This window comes from Panthera tigris, chromosome A3 (assembly GCF_018350195.1).
Source record: "Panthera tigris isolate Pti1 chromosome A3, P.tigris_Pti1_mat1.1, whole genome shotgun sequence".
NCBI lineage: Eukaryota > Metazoa > Chordata > Mammalia > Carnivora > Felidae > Panthera > Panthera tigris.
The window spans coordinates 15,344,050-15,363,201 of NC_056662.1; the positions used below are offsets into that span (position 1 = coordinate 15,344,050).

General features: G+C 46.9%; 2 protein-coding genes across 10 annotated transcripts in view; one reads left to right on the forward strand and one right to left on the reverse strand.

Annotated features, from left to right (window-relative positions):
- The window catches only part of SYS1 (SYS1 golgi trafficking protein), a 37,415-nt gene that overhangs the window by 15,966 nt on the left and 2,297 nt on the right, over positions 1 to 19,152 (reverse strand). The window contains exons 1-2 of one of the 9 annotated variants that reach the window (XM_042980305.1): positions 11,784 to 11,871; positions 8,223 to 8,358 (exon numbers count right to left, since the gene is read on the reverse strand). The exons of 6 other annotated variants lie outside the window; for them this stretch is intronic. Coding sequence is in view for 2 of the 3 variants with exons in the window: in XM_007077816.3 (XP_007077878.2) it covers positions 17,947 to 18,187 (241 nt within the window). In the remaining variant the exon portion in view is untranslated. Of the gene's footprint in view, positions 1 to 8,222; positions 8,359 to 11,783; positions 12,582 to 16,955; positions 18,188 to 19,152 lie in introns of those variants that run through there. 2 more of the 9 variants (XM_042980303.1, XM_007077816.3) reach the window with 2 other exon arrangements.
- On the forward strand, positions 8,094 to 11,761 carry TP53TG5 (TP53 target 5). Its single transcript, XM_007077763.3, has 5 exons — positions 8,094 to 8,297; positions 8,573 to 8,647; positions 8,807 to 8,937; positions 10,399 to 10,915; positions 11,655 to 11,761. The coding sequence occupies exons 1-4, from the start codon at positions 8,250 to 8,252 to the stop codon at positions 10,892 to 10,894; spliced, it is 750 nt and encodes a 249-aa protein (XP_007077825.1). The 5' UTR covers positions 8,094 to 8,249; the 3' UTR covers positions 10,895 to 10,915; positions 11,655 to 11,761.

Genomic DNA, 19,152 nt, shown 5'->3' on the forward strand with positions numbered 1-19,152 from the left:
TTTTAAAAATTTTGCTGAATGAAAGTACAAAGTATCAAAATTTGTGGGGCACAGCTAACTGGATGCTGAAAGGAAAATTTACGGCACTAAATGTTTACTTTCAAAGGAAGAAAGGCCTCCAACCAACAATCTAAGCTCCTGCCTCAAACTAGAATCAGAAGAGCAAAATAAACCCCAAAGAACTGAAAATAGAAAAACAATGCAGAAAACCAAGGAAACAAAGAGCTGCTTCTTTGGAAAGATCTGTAAAGTTGACAAACCTCTAACAAGATTGACGAAGGAAAAAAAGAAACAGAAGACCTAAACTATCAATTTCATGAGTGCAACGGAGGATATCCCTGCAGACTCCCAGACATTAAAGAGATAATAAGGGACTACTAAGAACAATTCTACACACATCATTTTGGCAATTTAGATAAAAAGGACTAAATCCTCAAAAAGTACAAACTGCCAAAACTCACCCAACATGAAATAGATCATAAAAACAGCTCTATAACTATAAAAGAAATTGAATCTGGGGCACCTGGGTGGCTCAGTTGGTTGAGCGTCCGGCTTCAGCTCAGGTCATGATCTCACGGGTTTGAGTTCAAGCCCCGCGTCGGGCTCTGTGCTGACAGCTTGGAGGCTGTTTCAGATTCTGTTTCTCCCTCTCTCTCTGCTCCTCCCCTGCTCGTGCTCTGTCTCTCTCTCTCTCTCAAAAATAAATAAATAAACATTAAAAAATTAAAAAAAAAAAAAAGAATGTAGTCAATGCAACACACACACACACACACACCTCTTAAAAAAAAAAAAAGAAAGAAATATCTAGGCCCAGATGGTTTCACTGGAGAGATCCACCCAATGTTTATTAGGAGAATTATGTATAAGAATTAATACCAATTCTATACAATCTCTTTCAGAAAATGGAATAGGAAGGAACACTTCTCAACATATTTTAGGAACTTGGTATTACCAGACCCAGACAAAGACAGTACCAAAACACAACACAATAGACATATTTCATCTAAGTTATCAAATTTGAGGGCATGGAGTTGTTCATGATATTCCTTTATTATCCTCTTGATGTCCCTAGGATCAATAGTGGTGGTCCCTCTTAAATTTCTGATATTGGTAATTTGTATCTTCTTTCTTTTTGTTGTTGGTTAGGTTGGCTAGAGATCTGTTTATTTTTACCTTTTCAAAGAACAATTTGTGGGGTTCATTGATTTTCTCTACTGTTTTCCTGTTTTCAATTTCATTGATTTCTGCTCTAATTTTTATTATTTTCTTTTGCTTGCTTTAGGCTTAAATTGCCCTTCTTTCTCTCATTTTATAAGATGAAAGCTTAGATTGATTTCTGATCTTTCCTCTTTTCCAGTATATGCACTAGTGCTATAAACTTCCTCCTAACCACAGTCTTCACTGCACCCTACACTTTTGATAACTTGTATTTTCACTTGCGTGTAGTTCAAAATATTTTAAAATTTCTCTTGAGATTTCTTCTTTGATCCATGTTATTCAGTAGCAGATTGTTTAATAATATCCAGGACTTTCCCAACTATCTGTTATTGGCCTCTAATTTAATTCCATTGTGTTTTGAGAACATACTTTGTATGATTTCTATTCTTTTAAAAATCTGTTCAGGTGTGTTTTATAGCCTGGAATGTGGTCTATCATGAATGTTCCATATAAGCTTGAGAAGAATGCGTATTCTGCTATTTGTTGGATGAAGTATTCCATAAATGCCAATTAGATCAAGCTGATTGCTGGTGATGTTCAACTATATCCTTACTGATTTTTCTGCCTGTTTGACTTATAATTACTGAAAGAGAGGTGTTGAAGTCTCCAACTATAACAGTGTATTTGTTTATTTCTCCTTGGAGTTCTACTGGTTTTTGCCTCACATGTTTTGACACTCTATTGTTAGGGGCATATATATTAAAGCTTATTATGTCTTCTTGGATAATGGACTCCTTTATTATTATTTAACAATCTTCTTTATCCCTGATAATGTTTCTTGTTCTGAAGTCTGCTTTATCTGAAATTAATATAGCTATTCAAGCTTTCCTTTGACTGTGTGAACATGGTATGTCTTTCTCTATCCCTTTATTGTTAAACTATCTTTGGCTTTATATTTAAAGTGGGGTTCTTAAGGCACCTGGGTGGCTCAGCTGGTTGAGCGTCTGACTTTGGCTTAGGTCATGATCTCACAGTTCACAGGTATGAGCCCCACGTTGGGCTTTGCGCTGATAGCACTGAGCCTGCTTCGGATTCTCTGTATCTCTCTTTCTCTGCCCCTCCCTGCTTGTGTTCTCTCTCAAAAATGAATAAACATTAAAAAAATTTTTAATAAAAAATAAAGTGGGGTTCTCTTAGACAACATATAATTAGGTCTTGGTTTGGGTTTTTTTTGTTTGTTTGTTTTATTTTGTTTTTTGTCTACTCTGACAGTTCTAGTCTCTTAATTAGAATATATTTAGGCCATTCACATTTAAAGTCATCATTGATATAATTGGCATAATATCTACTATGCTTATAACTATTTTCTATTTGTTGTACTTGTTCTTTCTTTTCTTTCTTTCCCTCTTTTTCTGCCTTCTTTCGCTTTGAGCATTTTACATGATCCTATTTTCTCTCCTTTCTTAGCCTACCAATTAGACTTCTTTTTAAAAAAATTTTAGTCATTTCCCTAGAGTCTGAAATATATATTTACAACTATTTTAAGTCCCCTCTCAAATACTACTGTGCCAGTTCAAGAGTAATACATGTAACATATAAAAGACCCATAGTCCTCACAAAAATAGACACAGAAATCTTCAACAAAATATTACCAAACATTCAACCCAAAATTACATAAAAAGTGTTAAACACCAAAACCCAGTGGGGTTTATTCAGGCATGCAGGCCTACTTCAATATTCAAATATCAATTAATATAATCTACCATAGTAATGAACCAAAGAAGAAAAAAATCACACGACCATATTGACTCATGCAGAAAAATCATTAGACAAAAGCCAATGCCATTATTATAAAAACTCTCAACAAACTAGGAATAGAGGGTAACTTTGAACTTGATATAGAGCATCTACAGAAAACCTACAGCTAACATCATATTTACTGGTGAAAGATAAGATCAAGAATAAGGCAAGGATAACTGCTCTCATTACCTTTACGCAATGTGGTGCTGGAAGTTCTAGCTAGCAAAATAAGACAAGAAAAGGAAATTAAGGTATTACAGATGGGAGAAAATATTTTCAAATCATACATGTTACAAAGGACTTGACTCTAGAATATATAAACAACTCTCAAAACTCAACAGTAACACCAACATTCTTCACAGAGTTAGAGCAAACAATTCTAAAATTTGGATGGAACCAGAAGGATCCCAAATAGCCAAAGTAACATTGAAAGAGAAAACCAAAGCTGAAGGCATCACAATTCCAGACTTCAAGCTGTATTACAAAGCTGTAATCCTCAAGACAGTATGGTACTGGCACAAAAACAGACACATAGATCAATGGAACAGAATAGAGAACCCAGAAATGGACCCACAAACATATGGCCAACTAATCTTCAACAAAGCAGGAAAGAATATCCAATGGAAAAAAGACAGTCTGTTCAGCAGATGGTGTTGGGAAAACTGGACAGTGACATTGCAGAAGAATGAATCTAGACTTCTTTCTTTCTTTCTTTCTTTCTTTCTTTCTTTCTTTCTTTCTTTTGTTTTTTAATTTTATTTATTTATTTTGAGAGAGAACACAAGCAGGGGAGGAGCAGAGAGAGAGAGAGAGAGAGAGAGAATCCCAAGCAGGCTCCGTGCTGTCAGCGCAGAGCCCAACATGGGGCTCGATCCCAGGAACCATGAGATAATGTCCTGAGTTGAAATCAAGAGTTGAATGCTCAACCAACTGAGCCACCCTGGTGCCCCTAGACCACTTTCTTATACCATACACAAAATAAACTCAAAATGGATGAAAGCCCTAAACATAAGACAGGAAACCATCAAAATCCTAAAGGAGAAAACAGGCAACAACCTCTTTGACCTCCACCTCAGTAACTTCCTACTTGACACATCTCCAGAGGCAATGGAAACAAAAGCAAAAATGAACTATTCGGACCTCATCAAGATAAAAGCCTTCTGCAAAGTGAAGGCAACTGTCAGCAAAACTAAAAGGCAACCAATGTAATGGCAAATGATACTTGCAAGTGACATATCAGATAAAGGGTTAGCATCTAAAATCTGTAAGGAACTTATCAAACTCAACACCCAAAAAACAAATAATCCAAATGGGCAAAAGACATGAATAGACACTTTTCCAAAGAAGACATCCAAAAGGCTAACAAACACATGAAAATATGCTCCCCATCACGCATCATCAGGGAAATAAAAATCAAAACGACAATGAGACACCACCTCACACCTGTCAGAATGGCTAAAATTAACAACTCAGGCAACAACAGATGTTGATGAGGATGCAGAGAAACAGGAACCCTTTTGTACTGCTGGTGGGAATGCAAACTGGTGCAGCCACTCTGGAAAACAGTATGGAGGTTCCTCAAAAAATTAAAAATAGAACTACCCTACGACCCAGCAATTGCACTACTAGGTATTTATCCAAAGGATACAAAAATGCTGATTTGAAGCACATGCACCCTAATATTTATAGCCGCACTATCAACAATAGCCAAGGTATGAAAAGAGCCCAAATGTCCATCAACTGATGAATGGATAAAGAAGATGTATCAATATACATTATAGAATATTACTATATTACATTATAAATCTTACTCAGCGATCAAAAAAAAATGAAATCTTGCCATTTGCAACAACATGGATGGAACGAGTGTATTAGGCTAAGTGAAATAAGTTGGTCAGAGAAAGACAAATATCATGTGATTTCACTCATATGTGGAATTTAAGAAACAAAACAGATGAACATAGGGGAAGGGAAGGAAAAATAAGATAAAAACAGAAAGGGAGACAAAGGAAAAGAGATTCTAAAGTATACAGAACAGACTCAGAGTTGCTGGTGGGGTGTTGGGTGGGGGGATAGGCTAAACGAGCAATGGGCATTAAAGGAGGGCGCTTGCTGGGATGAGCCCGGGTGTTATATGTAAGTGATGAATCACTAAATTCCTGAAATCATTATTACACTGTATGTTAACTAACTTGGATTTAAGTAATAATTAATTAATTAATTAATTAATTAATTTTTAAAAACTCAGCAGTAGACAAACAATCCAATTAGAAAATGGACAAAAACCAGATGTTTTATCAAAGAGAATATAGAAATGGCAAATAACACAATAAAATATGTTTAGCATCAATAACCATCAGGGAAATGCAAGTTAAAACCATGATGAGGTATCACTACACACTTACGAGAATCATTTTAAAAAATAGTGACCATAGTGGGGCGCCTGGGTGGCACAGTCAGTTAAACATCCAACTCTTGATCTCGGCTCAGGTCGTGATCTCACAGTTTGTGCGTTCCAGCCCCACATTGGGCTCTGTGCTCATGGCGTGCAGCCTGCCTGGGATTCTGTCTCTCCTTCTCTCTGCCCTCCCCTGCTTGTGCCCTCTGTCTTCTCTCAAAATACATAAATAAACTTTAAAAAGTTTTAATAAATAAAAATAAAAAATGGGAACCATACCAAAAGCAGATCAGGATGCAGAAAAAACCGATCATTCATACATTGCTGGTGAGAATGTAAAATAATATAGTCACTCTGGAAAATAGTTTGTGTCTTCTTAGAAAACTAAACAGACACTAGCAATCGCACTCCTTATGGAGAAATGAAAACTATGTCCGTGCAAAAACCCATACATGAATGTTCACAGCAGCTTTACTTGTAATAGCTCGAAATTAGAAACAACTCGAATGTTCTTCAGTAAGGGAATGGTTAAATAAACTGTGGTGCATTCTATACTCTGGAATAAAACTCAACAACAAAAAACCCAAACTATTGATACATGCAATAACTGAGTGGATGTTGAGGGCATTGTTCTGAGTGAAAAAAAAAAACCCGCCAAACTCGAGCCTGAGCAGGCAGAGGAGCCAGGAGTAGTGGGGTGGACAGAAGGGAGAGGGGAGAGCGAGTGTCCTTCACAGCTTCCCTCTCAAGCCACCTCCAGGTTTCTGGCCTGGGTCACAGCATGTTAACCTCCCCCCTTCACCCTAATAATAAAGGACGTTGACATGCACGAAGTTGTTCTGCAGCCTAGGCTTGGTCCATCACCCCTAAAAGGCAGGGCTAAGCACCCTCTACGCACGTGTCTCCGCCCTAGAGGCGGTGTATTGGAGAGTGGTTCTCACACTCGGCTGGGTATCAGACCGGCCGGCTGAATGGGGTGGTGCCCGGGGAAGCTGTGTTCCACAGGCTCTTCCAATTCCTGATGTGGCCAGCTAGGCAGATCCTTCAGAGCAGCCCTCATCTCTCCCTGCTCTTCACCACAGCCCCTCCCTGTCCTCATCTCCTGCCGCCACTAGTCTCCCCTTCTCTCACCTCCTTCGGGCCCTTGCTCACATCTCATCTGGTTGGTGAATGCTTCCCGTTCCATCCATTTTAATATGGCAAACATTCTGCCTTTGCTCTCCCACTGCCCTCTGCCCTGTTTACTTTTCTTCCCACACTTATTTCCCTCTGACAGGACAGTGGTGTGCTGGAACTGACTCATAAGAGCTTGCAAAAGCCTATTACACTCTTACAAGCTCTGCTGGCTGGTTGTTACGCCTAGCCATCATTAAAAATCAAATTACACAAACTTAATTAAATTAATGATATTAAAAACAAAGGCAAAGAATGCTCAAACTCATCACTTCGTAATTGTTTGCTACCTTTTGCTATTTATTATCTATGTTCTTGAGAGTCTTCACTGTTGTGGAAATATATAATCATATGCTACTATGCATTTCCATTCAATTCTCTATTCAGTGACGTCTCATTGGTAGCTTGAATTCAGCCCTGGTAGGAGTATTCACACCCAAACATAGGTACGTTATAAATCGGGTTTATTATTTTGTCGATTGTCTGCACCAGGGGTTGATCATGGCCCAAATCCAGCCCAACTACTTTTGTAAATAAAGTTTTATTGCAACACAGCCATGCCTACTCATTTGCATACTATCTGTGGCTGCTTTCACCCTACAATAGCAGAGCTGAGCAGGTACAATTATATGGCCTGCAAAGCTTGACCTGTTTACTATCTTGCCCTTTACAGAAGAAACTTGCCCACCCATGGTCTAGCCTTAACATCTAACGGAGGAGATGTTAATAATGCAATTAAATGTAAACATATATGTCCTGTCTCTAGCTAGTACATTGTAAACAGCACACACACCAAAAAAAAATTGAGAAAACACACTGCCGGTATTTGAAAACTGATCCAATACAGCAAATAAGTCGATATGTCATTGGTGAATAAGTGAAATTCCAACATTTTATTCTCTCACTTTTTTACTTTCTTCCTCCTGAAAATGTCAACATTTATGTTGGAGCTACATTTGTTCATCCATAACAACCATAGATTGGCTATGGATAGGAGTTAGGCAAGACCCAGGAAAAGCATACTGTTAAGAATAAACTGGCTCTTTGGAATTTACAATAAAGAGTATTGTAGAATTTTATTATTTTATATTTGTTTCAGTAAAATTTATAATACACACACATAGGTAAACACATTTTGCTTTACAAGCACGCGTACTGTTTTGTTTCCCCTCCAGCAGAATGTAAACTCCTTGAGAGGAAGAATGTTCTTTTATCCCAGTGCTTAGAACAACACCTGACATGTAGCACGTGCACAGTCAACATAGGACGGGAGAGAACAGATGAGCATAGTTGGGAACCCCTGGTTTCATGCATTGACTGTCAGACCTTAAATTTCCAGCTCCACCATTATCCACATGTGTGGCCTTGAGTAAATTATTTAACCCCTTTGAACCCTGGCTTCTTTATTTAAAAAGAGGAGACAATTCTCTTACCTCACAGGGAGGTAAGAGAATGCCTCTACCTGGCACCTACTAGGGTTTTCCACAAATGGGAGTTTCCTCCTCACCCTCCACCCCTGCCACACACGTACTCCTTGGAGACCCAGCCCTGCTGCTGTCACAAATTTCAGTGATGTCACAGCCCCCCTCCCTGGAAGCTCCAGCACAGCCCTCCTGACAGCCAGCCTGAGTGCTGGCCGAACTGAGAGGGGCAGGGTGCAGGTGGTGCCTGATACCAGTCTTGCCCCAGATACCTGTCTTTGAGGCCTCACGGCCCCACTATGAGTCCATCAGCAAGGAAGAGGCCCAAGAATAGAATGGTTTCCAAGGTTGGACTTGGGAATGGACGTGGAGGGGGTCCAGCCACACCCAGAGCAGGGGCCATCCAGCCTGGGGGAAAGGGAGAGGTGAAGGGTGAAGAGAGATCAGGAGAGTTAGAATGGTCTCCCCATTTCTGCCCCAAACCAAGCCAAAAATCCCAGTCTAAGTTTGGTCAAACCATGCTCAGCCAAATGGAACAGCATAATGGAGGTGTTCAGGGGGATTCCTCCTATATTAGCGCTCTCTGTGTGTCTCTCCGTCTCTCTGTGTCTCTCTCTCTCAGCTACAAGATGAAGAACCACGGGACAAGATACCGCAACCTGTCAGCAAAGCAATTAGGCGGAACCGACTTAAGATGGTGAGATGTCCCATTTTGGTCCCTCCTGGTTGCCAGGCTTCTAGTGACCCAGAAGTCACCAGGCCCAGCCCTGACCTGAGTTGAGCCAAAGTCTAGGTGGGTTGTGGGAGACTACAGAAAGCTGAAGCTTTTCTTTTCCTTGTTTCTTGACCCCGGCAGGTATTAAAAAACTTGTCGCTCTTGAAGCTGCTCAAGAGCTCAAACCCCCGGATCCAAGAACTGCATAACTTGGCCAAAAGGTGTTGGAATTCGTTGCTCAGAGTTCCGAAGATCCTTGGGATCTCCACCAGGTGAGCTTGGCCCACCATGCCCCCACCACAGACCCTACAGCTATCTTTACTAGGCATAGGCACAATCTATATATGCTAAGAAATTAAGAAAACCTAATTTTTACAAAGGCTCTGTGAGAAAGGTATTTATTAGCCCCATTTTACTGATGGGGAGCTGAGGCTCAAGAGATAAAGCGACTTGTCCCAGCTACCTGAGCTGGTAAGTGGCAGAGCTAGGATCTGAAGCCATTCCTGTGTGATATCAGAGCTGTGGTCCTAATCATGGTCACAATCATCCAATTATGGGACTAGCCACCAGCCAGGGCACCGCCCGAGCAAGAGGGGCCGCTCATCCTCCTCACCCTCAAGTCCACACAATGCAGAGATTCACCTGCAGACCAGTCACCTTACTAAGGCTTGGCTTCCTCATAAATCACACCAGAATATTAAGAAAGTTGATATTAGGCACCTGCTAAGTGCCAGGTATATGCTAAGCACTTCACAAGCATTTCCCAGTTACATAATTCTTCACAATTAGGTAGATAGAATTATCCCAGTTTTACAGATGAGAAAACTAAGGCTCTTAGAGGTTGAATTTCTTTCCCCAAACGCACAGATGGTAAGAGGCAGAAGCGAATTTGAACGCCAGTTTGTCGGCCTTGAAAACCTTTGCTCGCAAAGCCACTCGGCCACTTCGCTGCCCCCTACTTTGGGGAACTGGTGTGAGAGAGTCCTGGGCCTGGCGTGTAGCAGGCATTCAAGTCACAATGGTGGCTTTTAACAGTACTGTCATTATCTTGAGGCTGAGTCCTCACTGATTCACACACTGAGCTAGGACAGTGCCACCACTGTGCAGAGAACCCAATGGTTCTCTACAGAGAACAGACACCCTTGGGGAAGGTCTCCTGCCAGCACTGAATACCTCTGGTTAACACCCCCTCTCTGGGCTCCTCACTCTGAGCTGGCCTCCTAGATGCCGGAAATCAGGAAACACTGAGCTGGTAAGGTCAGGCCTATCTCATCCCACAGTTTCCCAACCTGTTCAAAGCAGCACAACCTCTCTTCAAGTATCTGTCCTCAAGCCCCAGCTGTGTTGTTGGGTGGAAAGGTATCCTGCCCTCACCCTGCCCCTCCCAGAGCGGAGAGGGCATTTGAGATACCTCCCCAGAACCTTAAGGTTTCTTGGAACACAATTTGAAAACACTGGACTAGTTCACCCCTTCACCTGGAATCCAGAAAGGAAGAATCCTGGCCAGCAGTCCATGCAGACAACATACAGTCCTAGGGGTCCTAGCAACCTCTCCTGGCCCTTCGCCCATCCTTATCCCATCCCGTGCCTCCAGGCACAACCCCTGGTGGTGAAGCTTCTCTTCTGGTCCTCTCTAGCTTTCCCCCCTGAGCTGGCCGCATAGCAACTCTCTCAGGGCTGGAGGGTCAGGGCCTTAGTCCTGCTCTGCTGACTGTCTTCCCTCCCCCTGCCAGGAGCAGTAATGTCTGCGATAGAGTGGAACAAGATAATGAAGAGCTCCAAGAGGCTGAGTGCCCTGAGAAGACACTGGAATCCAAGAAATTACAGTCCACAGGGGAGCTCAAGCAGGGGTTGGGGGAGAGGAACAAGGCACAGGAGTCACCTGCAGCAGTGCTCCAGGGCAAAGAGCAGATGGAGCCTGAGCTCCCAAGGACATCGAAGGATCATGGCCTGACCGCTTTCCCTGGAGCCCAGGGAAGGCAATCACCTAAAGGAGAACCCCGCATCATCTTCCTGAAGACCTACCAGCACAAAACTCCCATGGGGGACAAGCAGCAGCTGGAGGCAGCTGACCAGTGGATCTGGTTTGAGGGGTTGCCCACCCGAATCCACCTCCCCGGGCCTCGGGTGATGTGCAGATCGTCCACTCTGCGCTGGGTCAAGCGCTGCTGCACGCGCTTCTGCTCTGCATCACTCGAGCTGCCCATGTGCCATCCGTACAGAGTGTGACGACACCACTGCCAGGCCGGGGTGAGACCTGGGCCCAAGGGAGGCCTGGAGATGGGTCCCGGAGTCAGGGGCTCATGATCCAGACTCTTGGGGACTGTGGCTAGCAGTGCTGGGGGGGCTCCTCCTGCATGCCCAGAGAGTTGGGGGGAAGCCACTGACCAAGGCCACACGGCAGGGAGATGACTAGGCTGGGGCCTCTCAAGATCCAAGCAGGGGTTCTGGGGAGGGGCACTGGAAGGTGGGTTCTAAGGTGGGTCATCTCACTGCCTGGAGGCCTCAGGAGGATCCACAACTGCTATGGCTCAGAATCTCAGTCAGGAGTCTGAGTAAGGGACTTCAGGGATTTCCAAATGAAGCGGGGGGGGGGGGGGGGGGGGGGGGAGGGAAGGGGGGCAGTCAAGTAGATCTCTGCTGTATCCTTTCCCCTTAGACCAAACCATCACCCACATTTGTTGCATTTATTCATGCCTCAAATAAGATTGACTCTGAACAAAAAGTTCCTTAGCAAAAGAAAGAAAGAAAGAAAGAAAGAAAGAAAAAGAACAGAAAAGAAAAAGAAAAAATACTTCACCAATTGAGGTCCCAAGAGAGGAAGGGGTGATGGGCTTGGGGATCCAGCTGAAAGGGAGGCTTCCCCTTCACAAAACCCCCATCCCCAACCTGCTGGACTTAGGGCGCCCTGGTCCCTGAGCCCGCTCCCGGGGCGACAGCTCCCCCTAGCGGCCGTCTTGGCTCCTAACACCAAGGTCTCTGCTCACAGGTGGTGTGACCTTGGACGGGAGCCAGAGGTGTGACAACGGAGACGGCGCAATCATCTGAGCGGGAGGGATGGGCGGGAAAATTCACGAGTGTACAAATAAAATCTCCCATAGGGACTGAAGAATATTACCGCCAGTACTTCCTGTTTGGGGCTGGAAAGGATGGTGGAAAGAGGCCCTCGGCGGAGGTGGGGAGGAAAAAGTGTGCATCAAGATTTTATGTTTCTTCCACTCCATTCCCAGGTCCCTATGGTCAGTCTAGAACGTGGCACCCAGAAGCCAGCGAGCTACACCCCTCCCCACCTCTGCGAGCTGGCCTCTCGAAGGATGCATTCTATGAAGTCACAAAAAGGGAACATCTGTCGGGTGCTTTCTGGGTGACCGGTACCTCACAATGGCCCTGCAAGCCAAGGAGATGAGGAGACCGTGACGCCGAAACAGAAGGTGATTTGGCCAGGCTCACACGACTAGGGGGTGGCGGGGCCAGAACTCTAATCTAGAAGTGCTGGCTGCTCCCCATTCCACCTTCCGAAGAAAGGAAAAGGCACAAGGGAGCATCCAGCCCGTATTCACGCGCATTGCGGCCCGGTTATTGCAGCATCGGCTGTCAACAAACCGGCAGCAGCTGAGCCTCAAAATGTGCCCAGCCTGGGTCAAGGAAAGCACCCAGTCAGGCCCCGAGTCAGTACTTCCCTACAGCTCCCAGGTGACACGGCACGCCCACCCTCCAATCCCAAGCCCGGTCGCCCCCTGTCTGCAGGAGCTATAGCCCTGAACACGCAGTTGGGGAGAGGAAAAACCAGGGAGCCGGGGTTTCTGGGGATCTTCCTCTAGAGGCGGGCTGCGCGGTGTGGCGTCCTCAAGAAAGCAGCGCAGCGATCGAGGGGCGCAGAGCCCTCCCGGGAGGGACCCAGTCAGTGGTGGAGAGGCCTAGATGCGGAGGAAGGGTAGGAGGGCCTCCCCGGGACACGCCTGCACCCTCCTAGGCCCCAGCGCTCCACTCCGTGACTGCGTCCAGCGGGCCTAGCGGGCCTGCAACGGCACAGAACGACCCCGTAGCCCTGGGCGGCGCGGCCACGGCCGGCCTGAGCCTGCGGGTGTGGGGCTGCTCGGTGCCGCCCCGCTCGGCTCTCCGCGAGCCGGCGCCTGGGCGCCACGACCCCCACTCCCTCCTCCCCTACCTCTACAGCGCCACTCCCCGTGCCGCCTCCACCCCGCAGCCTCCACTCCAAGCTGTCTCTCCGCCCGGCTTGCACGCCGGCCCACTTCCCGCGTCGTCGCCATTTCGGTTTTTTGCTGGACATCCTCAATCCCATCAGTCTTCAAAAATCACCCCTACTCGATCTTCCCCCCCCCCCCAAGCCCCTTCCATTTCATCAACGTTCGCCTGAGGGTTTGTCCCATCTGTCCGCGCACGCTGTCAGCAAGCAATCAGGGCAGCGCGCTCCCAACCAAAACACACCGTGTTGGGGACCCCCTGCTCTCGTCCTCATGGGGGCCCGCCCAGGGGACCCCAAGTGGGTAAGGTGTGAGCCTGAGCAAGACTGGCAGCTACCGCCTTGCCGCATAGGCAGTCAGAGTTGGGTCCAGGGTCAGCGTCAGCTGATGGACTGTGTCTGTGTCCTGAGGCTGGGATCTGTCATGTCCAGGGCACCTCTAGGCACTGGGGGTGGGGGGGTGGGAGGGGGGGTGGCAGGGAGGCAAGGATGCAGGCACTTGGGCCTCAGGCAACGTGCCTCCCACAATCCCACAGCTGGGTTGTCCCCTTACCACCTTCCCTGTGCTTGACCACTCCAATCTGAGGCTTCTCTTCTGGGCTCAGTTAGATCCTGCTTTTTGGGGGCAGGAGGCTGCAACAGATCTCAGAGATCACAAACCACTCCAGAAACGGCTCCCTACCAGTTAACTGTGGGAAAAATTAACTTTAAAGTGTTGGATTCAGAGTGACTTTTAAGAAGTCACATGACCTCTCTGAGCCTATTTCATCTTTTTATAAAATAGGGACGGATATGGGGCGCCTGGGTGGCTCAGTCAGTTGAGCGTCCGACTTTGGCTCAGGTCATGATCTCACGGTTCATGGGTTCCAGCCCCGCATGGGGCTCTGTGCTGACAGCTCAGAGCCTGGAGCCTGCTTCGGATTCTGTGTCTCCCTCTCTCTCTCTCTGCCCCTCCCCTGCTCATGCTCTGTCTCTCTGCCTCTCAAAAATAAAGAAACATAATAAGAAAATTTTTTTAAATAGGGATTGATACTAATATCCATTCCAGAGGGCTCTGTGCAAATCAGGCTTGATGCAGGTAAAGCCAGTTTGTAGGGTGTTGAACGAATGTCCTTTTTTTCCTGCCTTCTTCCTGGACCTGTGCCATAATAAAGCCCCTTGCTTCCCACTCGAGCACTTACCTAACTGCTCACCTTTAAGGGAATTAGCTGCTTGTTAAAAAGCCAATCTTAGGTTCACGTTTACGGCATTTTGATATAATGCCACCTGGATTCCAGAGACTGTCCCTCTCCTACTCTGAACCACCTGCCACTAAACATGATTGGAATGTGCAGAGGATGAGGCTGTTGAGGCAGACAGACCTAGCTTCTCACCAGCTGTGTGATGCTAGGGAAAGTTGTTTACTCCTAATCCTCAGTTTGTCTGCAAAATGGGGAAATAATGGTGCCTCGCTCATTGGATTAAGTGAGAATAAGTCACTCTGCAGTGCATGGCACATAGGAGTGCAGTACTCGATAGGTATACCCTGATCACGGGCAAGCCTACCTCCCCATCTAACAGCTGAAAACACTGAGGCTTGGAAGAAAGGTGTCTCCTCCATAAAAGGAGGAGGGATGGGGCAGTGGCCCAGTAACTGCTTAGATTTCTGGATGCCGGCCACCGGTTAAATGCTTTGCACATATCTCATTGAATCCTCACAACACAGAGAGGTGTATCTTATCCTCATTTTAGAAACAAGGAAAACTACGCTGGGGTGGGGGTGGGTGGTGGGTGGGAGTTAAACAGCTTTTCCAAGGCCTCACGGCTAGTAATGCTACCCAAGACTTCACCCCACACTCCAGTGCGGCTCCCTCGTCATCTAGCCTTGGCCCCTACAATTCTGCCTTGCCCTGGGAGTGGCAGGACAGGGATCCAAACTCTCAGCAATCTGGACCCACTCCTGGCTCAAGACTGTTTTCACCACCACTTGCTACTTTCCTACAGAAACCTTCAAGCAAGGCTTTGATTCCCTCTCCACAGAGGGCCTCTTTTGTGCTCTGAATCCACCCCCACTTCCCTTGCCCCGAAGGCTCTGTGCTCCTTGGGCTACAGATACAGGGAGGAGATCCATGTCTGTGCACAGACTGCCCCTGGGGACTGCCAGAGGAAGTTACTCTGATCTGGGAGTCACTGAGCAGTCGAAGAAACTCTGCGTCCACAGGAGCTGTGCCCCCATAGGATTCATGGGGACCTGGAGCTTCCCACCCCATCACCCCCCACTTGCTGGCTGCCATCCTGACCCCCATTTAGCTCTGATCTGGAAAGAGCTGCCTAGAACTAGGGGTTAGGGGCACCCTCTGAGTTAGACATCCCTTTCTCCTTTCCCATCTTCCTTCTGGGTCATAAATGACTTTGAGCACCACCTATGTACTCATCTCTTCTCTTCTCCAAAGGGAAGTTGGGAAGTGGCGGGGAAGGGGGGTGGGATGAAGAGAGGTTCAGACTTTAGACCCCTAGAAAGTCAAGAGATAATGCCATCTCCGTGGCTGGGTGGTGGTAACTCTCCCTTAGCCTCTGGAAATAAAAACTTCCTGCAGTTACCTGTTCATTTGGAAATGTGGCCATGTTTCATATATCGTCTACCAGTTTTTCTTAGAAAGCTCGCAATGTTTACAAAGCACTACGTATCCTTTGTATTTAAAACAATACAGTAGGATGCAGAGGTATGATTATGAAGTGACAGACTTGCATGTCCTTTGACTATTAATGTCTTCAGAACGAGTTTATTGTCAGAACCAGAGCCCAAATCCTGGGTCTGCCAGCTCCTAACACATAACCTTGGGCAAATGCCTCAGTTTCCTCATCTGTAAGATATGGATGGTTCCTTCCTATTTCCAAGTGTTGCCGTGAAGATTAAGTGAGCAACATGTAAAGTACTTAGCCCACTGCCAGACATCTATTAAGCACAGCTACTTGGGGAAACAATGGTGCCTCGCTCATTGGACCTGCGACCAATGGACAGCGACCTGCACAGCTACTTATTACTAACATGACAAACGTGTTCCTGCCACTGCCCAGGTGTCTCAGGAACTTGCCTCTAGACACTGCTTTTATGGTCACTTTAGAAATAGTAACAATTTCATTAAGGTCACAGATTTTTCACCCCCAACTGTCATTCAGCTCAGTCACTGTATTGTTGGAGAAAAGAAATCGGCTCCCCTGACTCCGGGCAAAGTTTGGCCAACTTTGGCAAAATCAAATTACCACTCAAGGGGCAAAGATTCATCAGTACAGAAGATATGCAGAAGAACAGGCACAGTTCTCTGAAGGAAACTCCCAGAGAGGTGAGCCAACACAGTTGGGGCAACCAGCCCACAGCTGACCAGGGGAGACAGCAGCCATATGACATGTGCTCTGGTGCCCTACCCGAAATAACATTAGCCACATGCCTTTATGGTTTGCGGTGTCTGGGGGAAATCCATCCACCCGAGGGGAGTCTTCTCAGCGGGTCCTACCTCCGGGACCCTGTAGCCAGGATCCGAGTCCCATTAACCAGCTGCTTCCTTCCAGCCTGGCCAGAGCACCAAGTGACTGAGGTGCCTCACCCTCGCACTTTCCCGTCTCCACTCAGGCACGTTCAGTCTTAAACCTTCATCCTGTCAGCCTCACCTCCCTTTTCTGCAGGGCTGGGGGCCAGGAGGCTAGAAAGGCTTCCTGGGCAGAGAGCAAAACCCATTTGTGAAGACCTAACACTGTAAGCTGCAAGCTGACTGCTCTCTTGGGCAGGCTCTGGGCGACCCAAAGAGGAATACTGATGGTTTCAATACAGAAGTGGGTCTAGACCAAGTGTGTTCCACTGGACACATTCAGAAATCAATGGCAAGAGAGAAAGGACACTGAGTCATGGCACTTCACCCAAGACATAACACAGGAGGCTGCAGATGAAGGGGGTAGGACACAGGAGTTCCCCACACCTAGTATTTTAACCAAATGAAATAATCTGGGGCCTCGGAGAGAAAGTGACCTAGTCATTCTTTACAGCTCCCCGTCTGACCGTGTGGGTCTCTCGCCGGCCCAACTGCGGCACTACAAAGTAAGCACAGGCAGAACCGTGGAAAATACTGTATTTATGTACATAGGAGGGACAGCTGCAAGCCCCTAACAGAGGACAGGCCACCCCAAAGAAAAATCTTAGCAGCAAATTTCTATCTCCCTCAGCACTCCCAGCACAGCTCAAGTTGGAAGGCTGGGCCTCCTGTCTCTCGGCACCCATCATACCCTTCCCACTGTAGAATTCCCAGTAAGGCAGGGAAAAGGAACTATTGCCAGAAGTGAGGCCCGGTGGGAGCTGGGGTGCCTAGTCATTCCTAGAGAAGAGGCAGTGACTCTATCGTGAGGGGTGGACCAGGAGCAATGCTGGGACTTCTTCTCCGGGTCCTATGGCCTGCTCTGTTGAAAGCTGGCAGTAGAGAGAACTGGAAGAAAGTTAGTCATGGATTCATGGGCGTGTGCACACATACGTGCAGCAGGACACGGGTTGTGCGTCTTCCTTGTGCTTGATGCCTCCGTCTGCCGTCCGCTCCGTGACGGCAGCCTAATCCTCTGCACCTCTGCCTCTCTGTGGCTATGGATCCAGAAACCAAGTGTTTCTCCAAACAGAATAGCTGCGGTTCAGCAACATGGCAAAGGTAACAGCTGTCTCGGGGGAGGTAAGACAGATGACTAGAAGAGTGGTTTGCTCCAATCAGATATCCTTGATTTGGTTCTTTTTTAAAATAACAGGCTGGTGACAGGTATAGTGGCTCAAGAATGACATGGTTCCAATTCTGTTATTACCCTGAAAGAGGTCCCCTTGCTGACCTCCCAGATAGCAACGCTTCAGCAGGCAGAGGCCATTCTTGCGGCTGTGGTTCTGACTGCTACCTGCCTTCTTGACAGGGCCTCACTATCTCTCCACCAACAAGACTTCACATTTCCAGGGTTCCTCTCACACCTGGGCTGGACCTCGTCTGGAGAGTCTGAACAGCCCAAGGTGCTGGGGGGCAGGGCGGGAGGGAAGGGCGCCAAGTGCCCAGCAGGGTGTCCAAAGGACCCAATTCTAGACATTGGATTTAGGGGCTGAGTTGAGGGGGATCTCCTTGAGCTCCGTCCGCATGCACAGGTACTCCCCGATGACAGCCATGAGCGCAATGCACACGGCTTGGACCAGCCACCAGGTCAGCGCCGAGGGGAAACGGGAGCTGTAGAACCAGCAGCCCAGGAGGTGAAAGAAATGGACAGTGACAGTGAAATCCAGACACTGCTTCCCTCGCCGGATGAAGTACAGCAAGCCCAGAGCACTGTGGGGAGAGGACAGCAGTGAGTTGTCACTGGGTTGTCCTGGCCTTAGATCATTTGGGGAGTAGGGACAATTAGGAGAACAGCATAGTGGTGGGAAGCAAGCAAGAGAAGGGTGAAGCGGGGGTTCCACTATTAGATGCCTAGAGAGAGCTGGCAGGTAATGCGGGGGGAGGATCGGGCTGGGCAGAAGAAAAACCAAAGTACAAGCTTGATGAGAAATGGCGACTGTCACCCAGGGGAATCCTAGGGACTGGTGGGGACTGCAGCACCCTGAGGCACACGTGGACCATCCAAAGTGGGGACCACAGCGACCTGCAGCTGGGCAAATCCTCATGCTGGAAGGTTGGCCTGGGATCAGTCAATCTTCCCATTTTCCAAGAGAAGCCAGAAATCTGGATTTATTTTTTTAACATAAAATATCCTGACTTTCAACTCAGTGGAAAAATGTTTTAAATGCCACTTGGGGGATGGTAAAACAGAGCATAATCTAGGAGCCAAATTCAGGTCATAGTCAGCCCACCCGTTTTTCAGTCTCCAGTGTGAGGTTAAGAATAGTAATGTGCAAGGTACTGTTTTAAGTATTTCCCACGAATGAATTCGTTTCACCCTTAAAACTATGAAATGGGTAATATTATTCGCCTCATTTTACCAAGGAGGAGACTGGGGCTTAGATAGATCAACCTGTCCAAAGTCACGAGACTAGTGGGAAGCTGAGATTCAAAGCCAAGTAAGTCTGCCTCTACAGCCTGAGATCTTAACCATTATGCTAAACTGCCTCTCAAAGGGCAGGCAATGGTCACGGGTGACTTAAATGTTACCCAGCCAAACCCCTCAGTGTACCAACGAGGTGCCCGAAGCCGAGAGAAGGGAAGTAACTTGGCCAATGGCACACAGACCAAGAACAGAACCGACTTCTCCTGACCCCCAGTCCCACCCCTTCCTCACCTCGTGCCACAACAGGGAA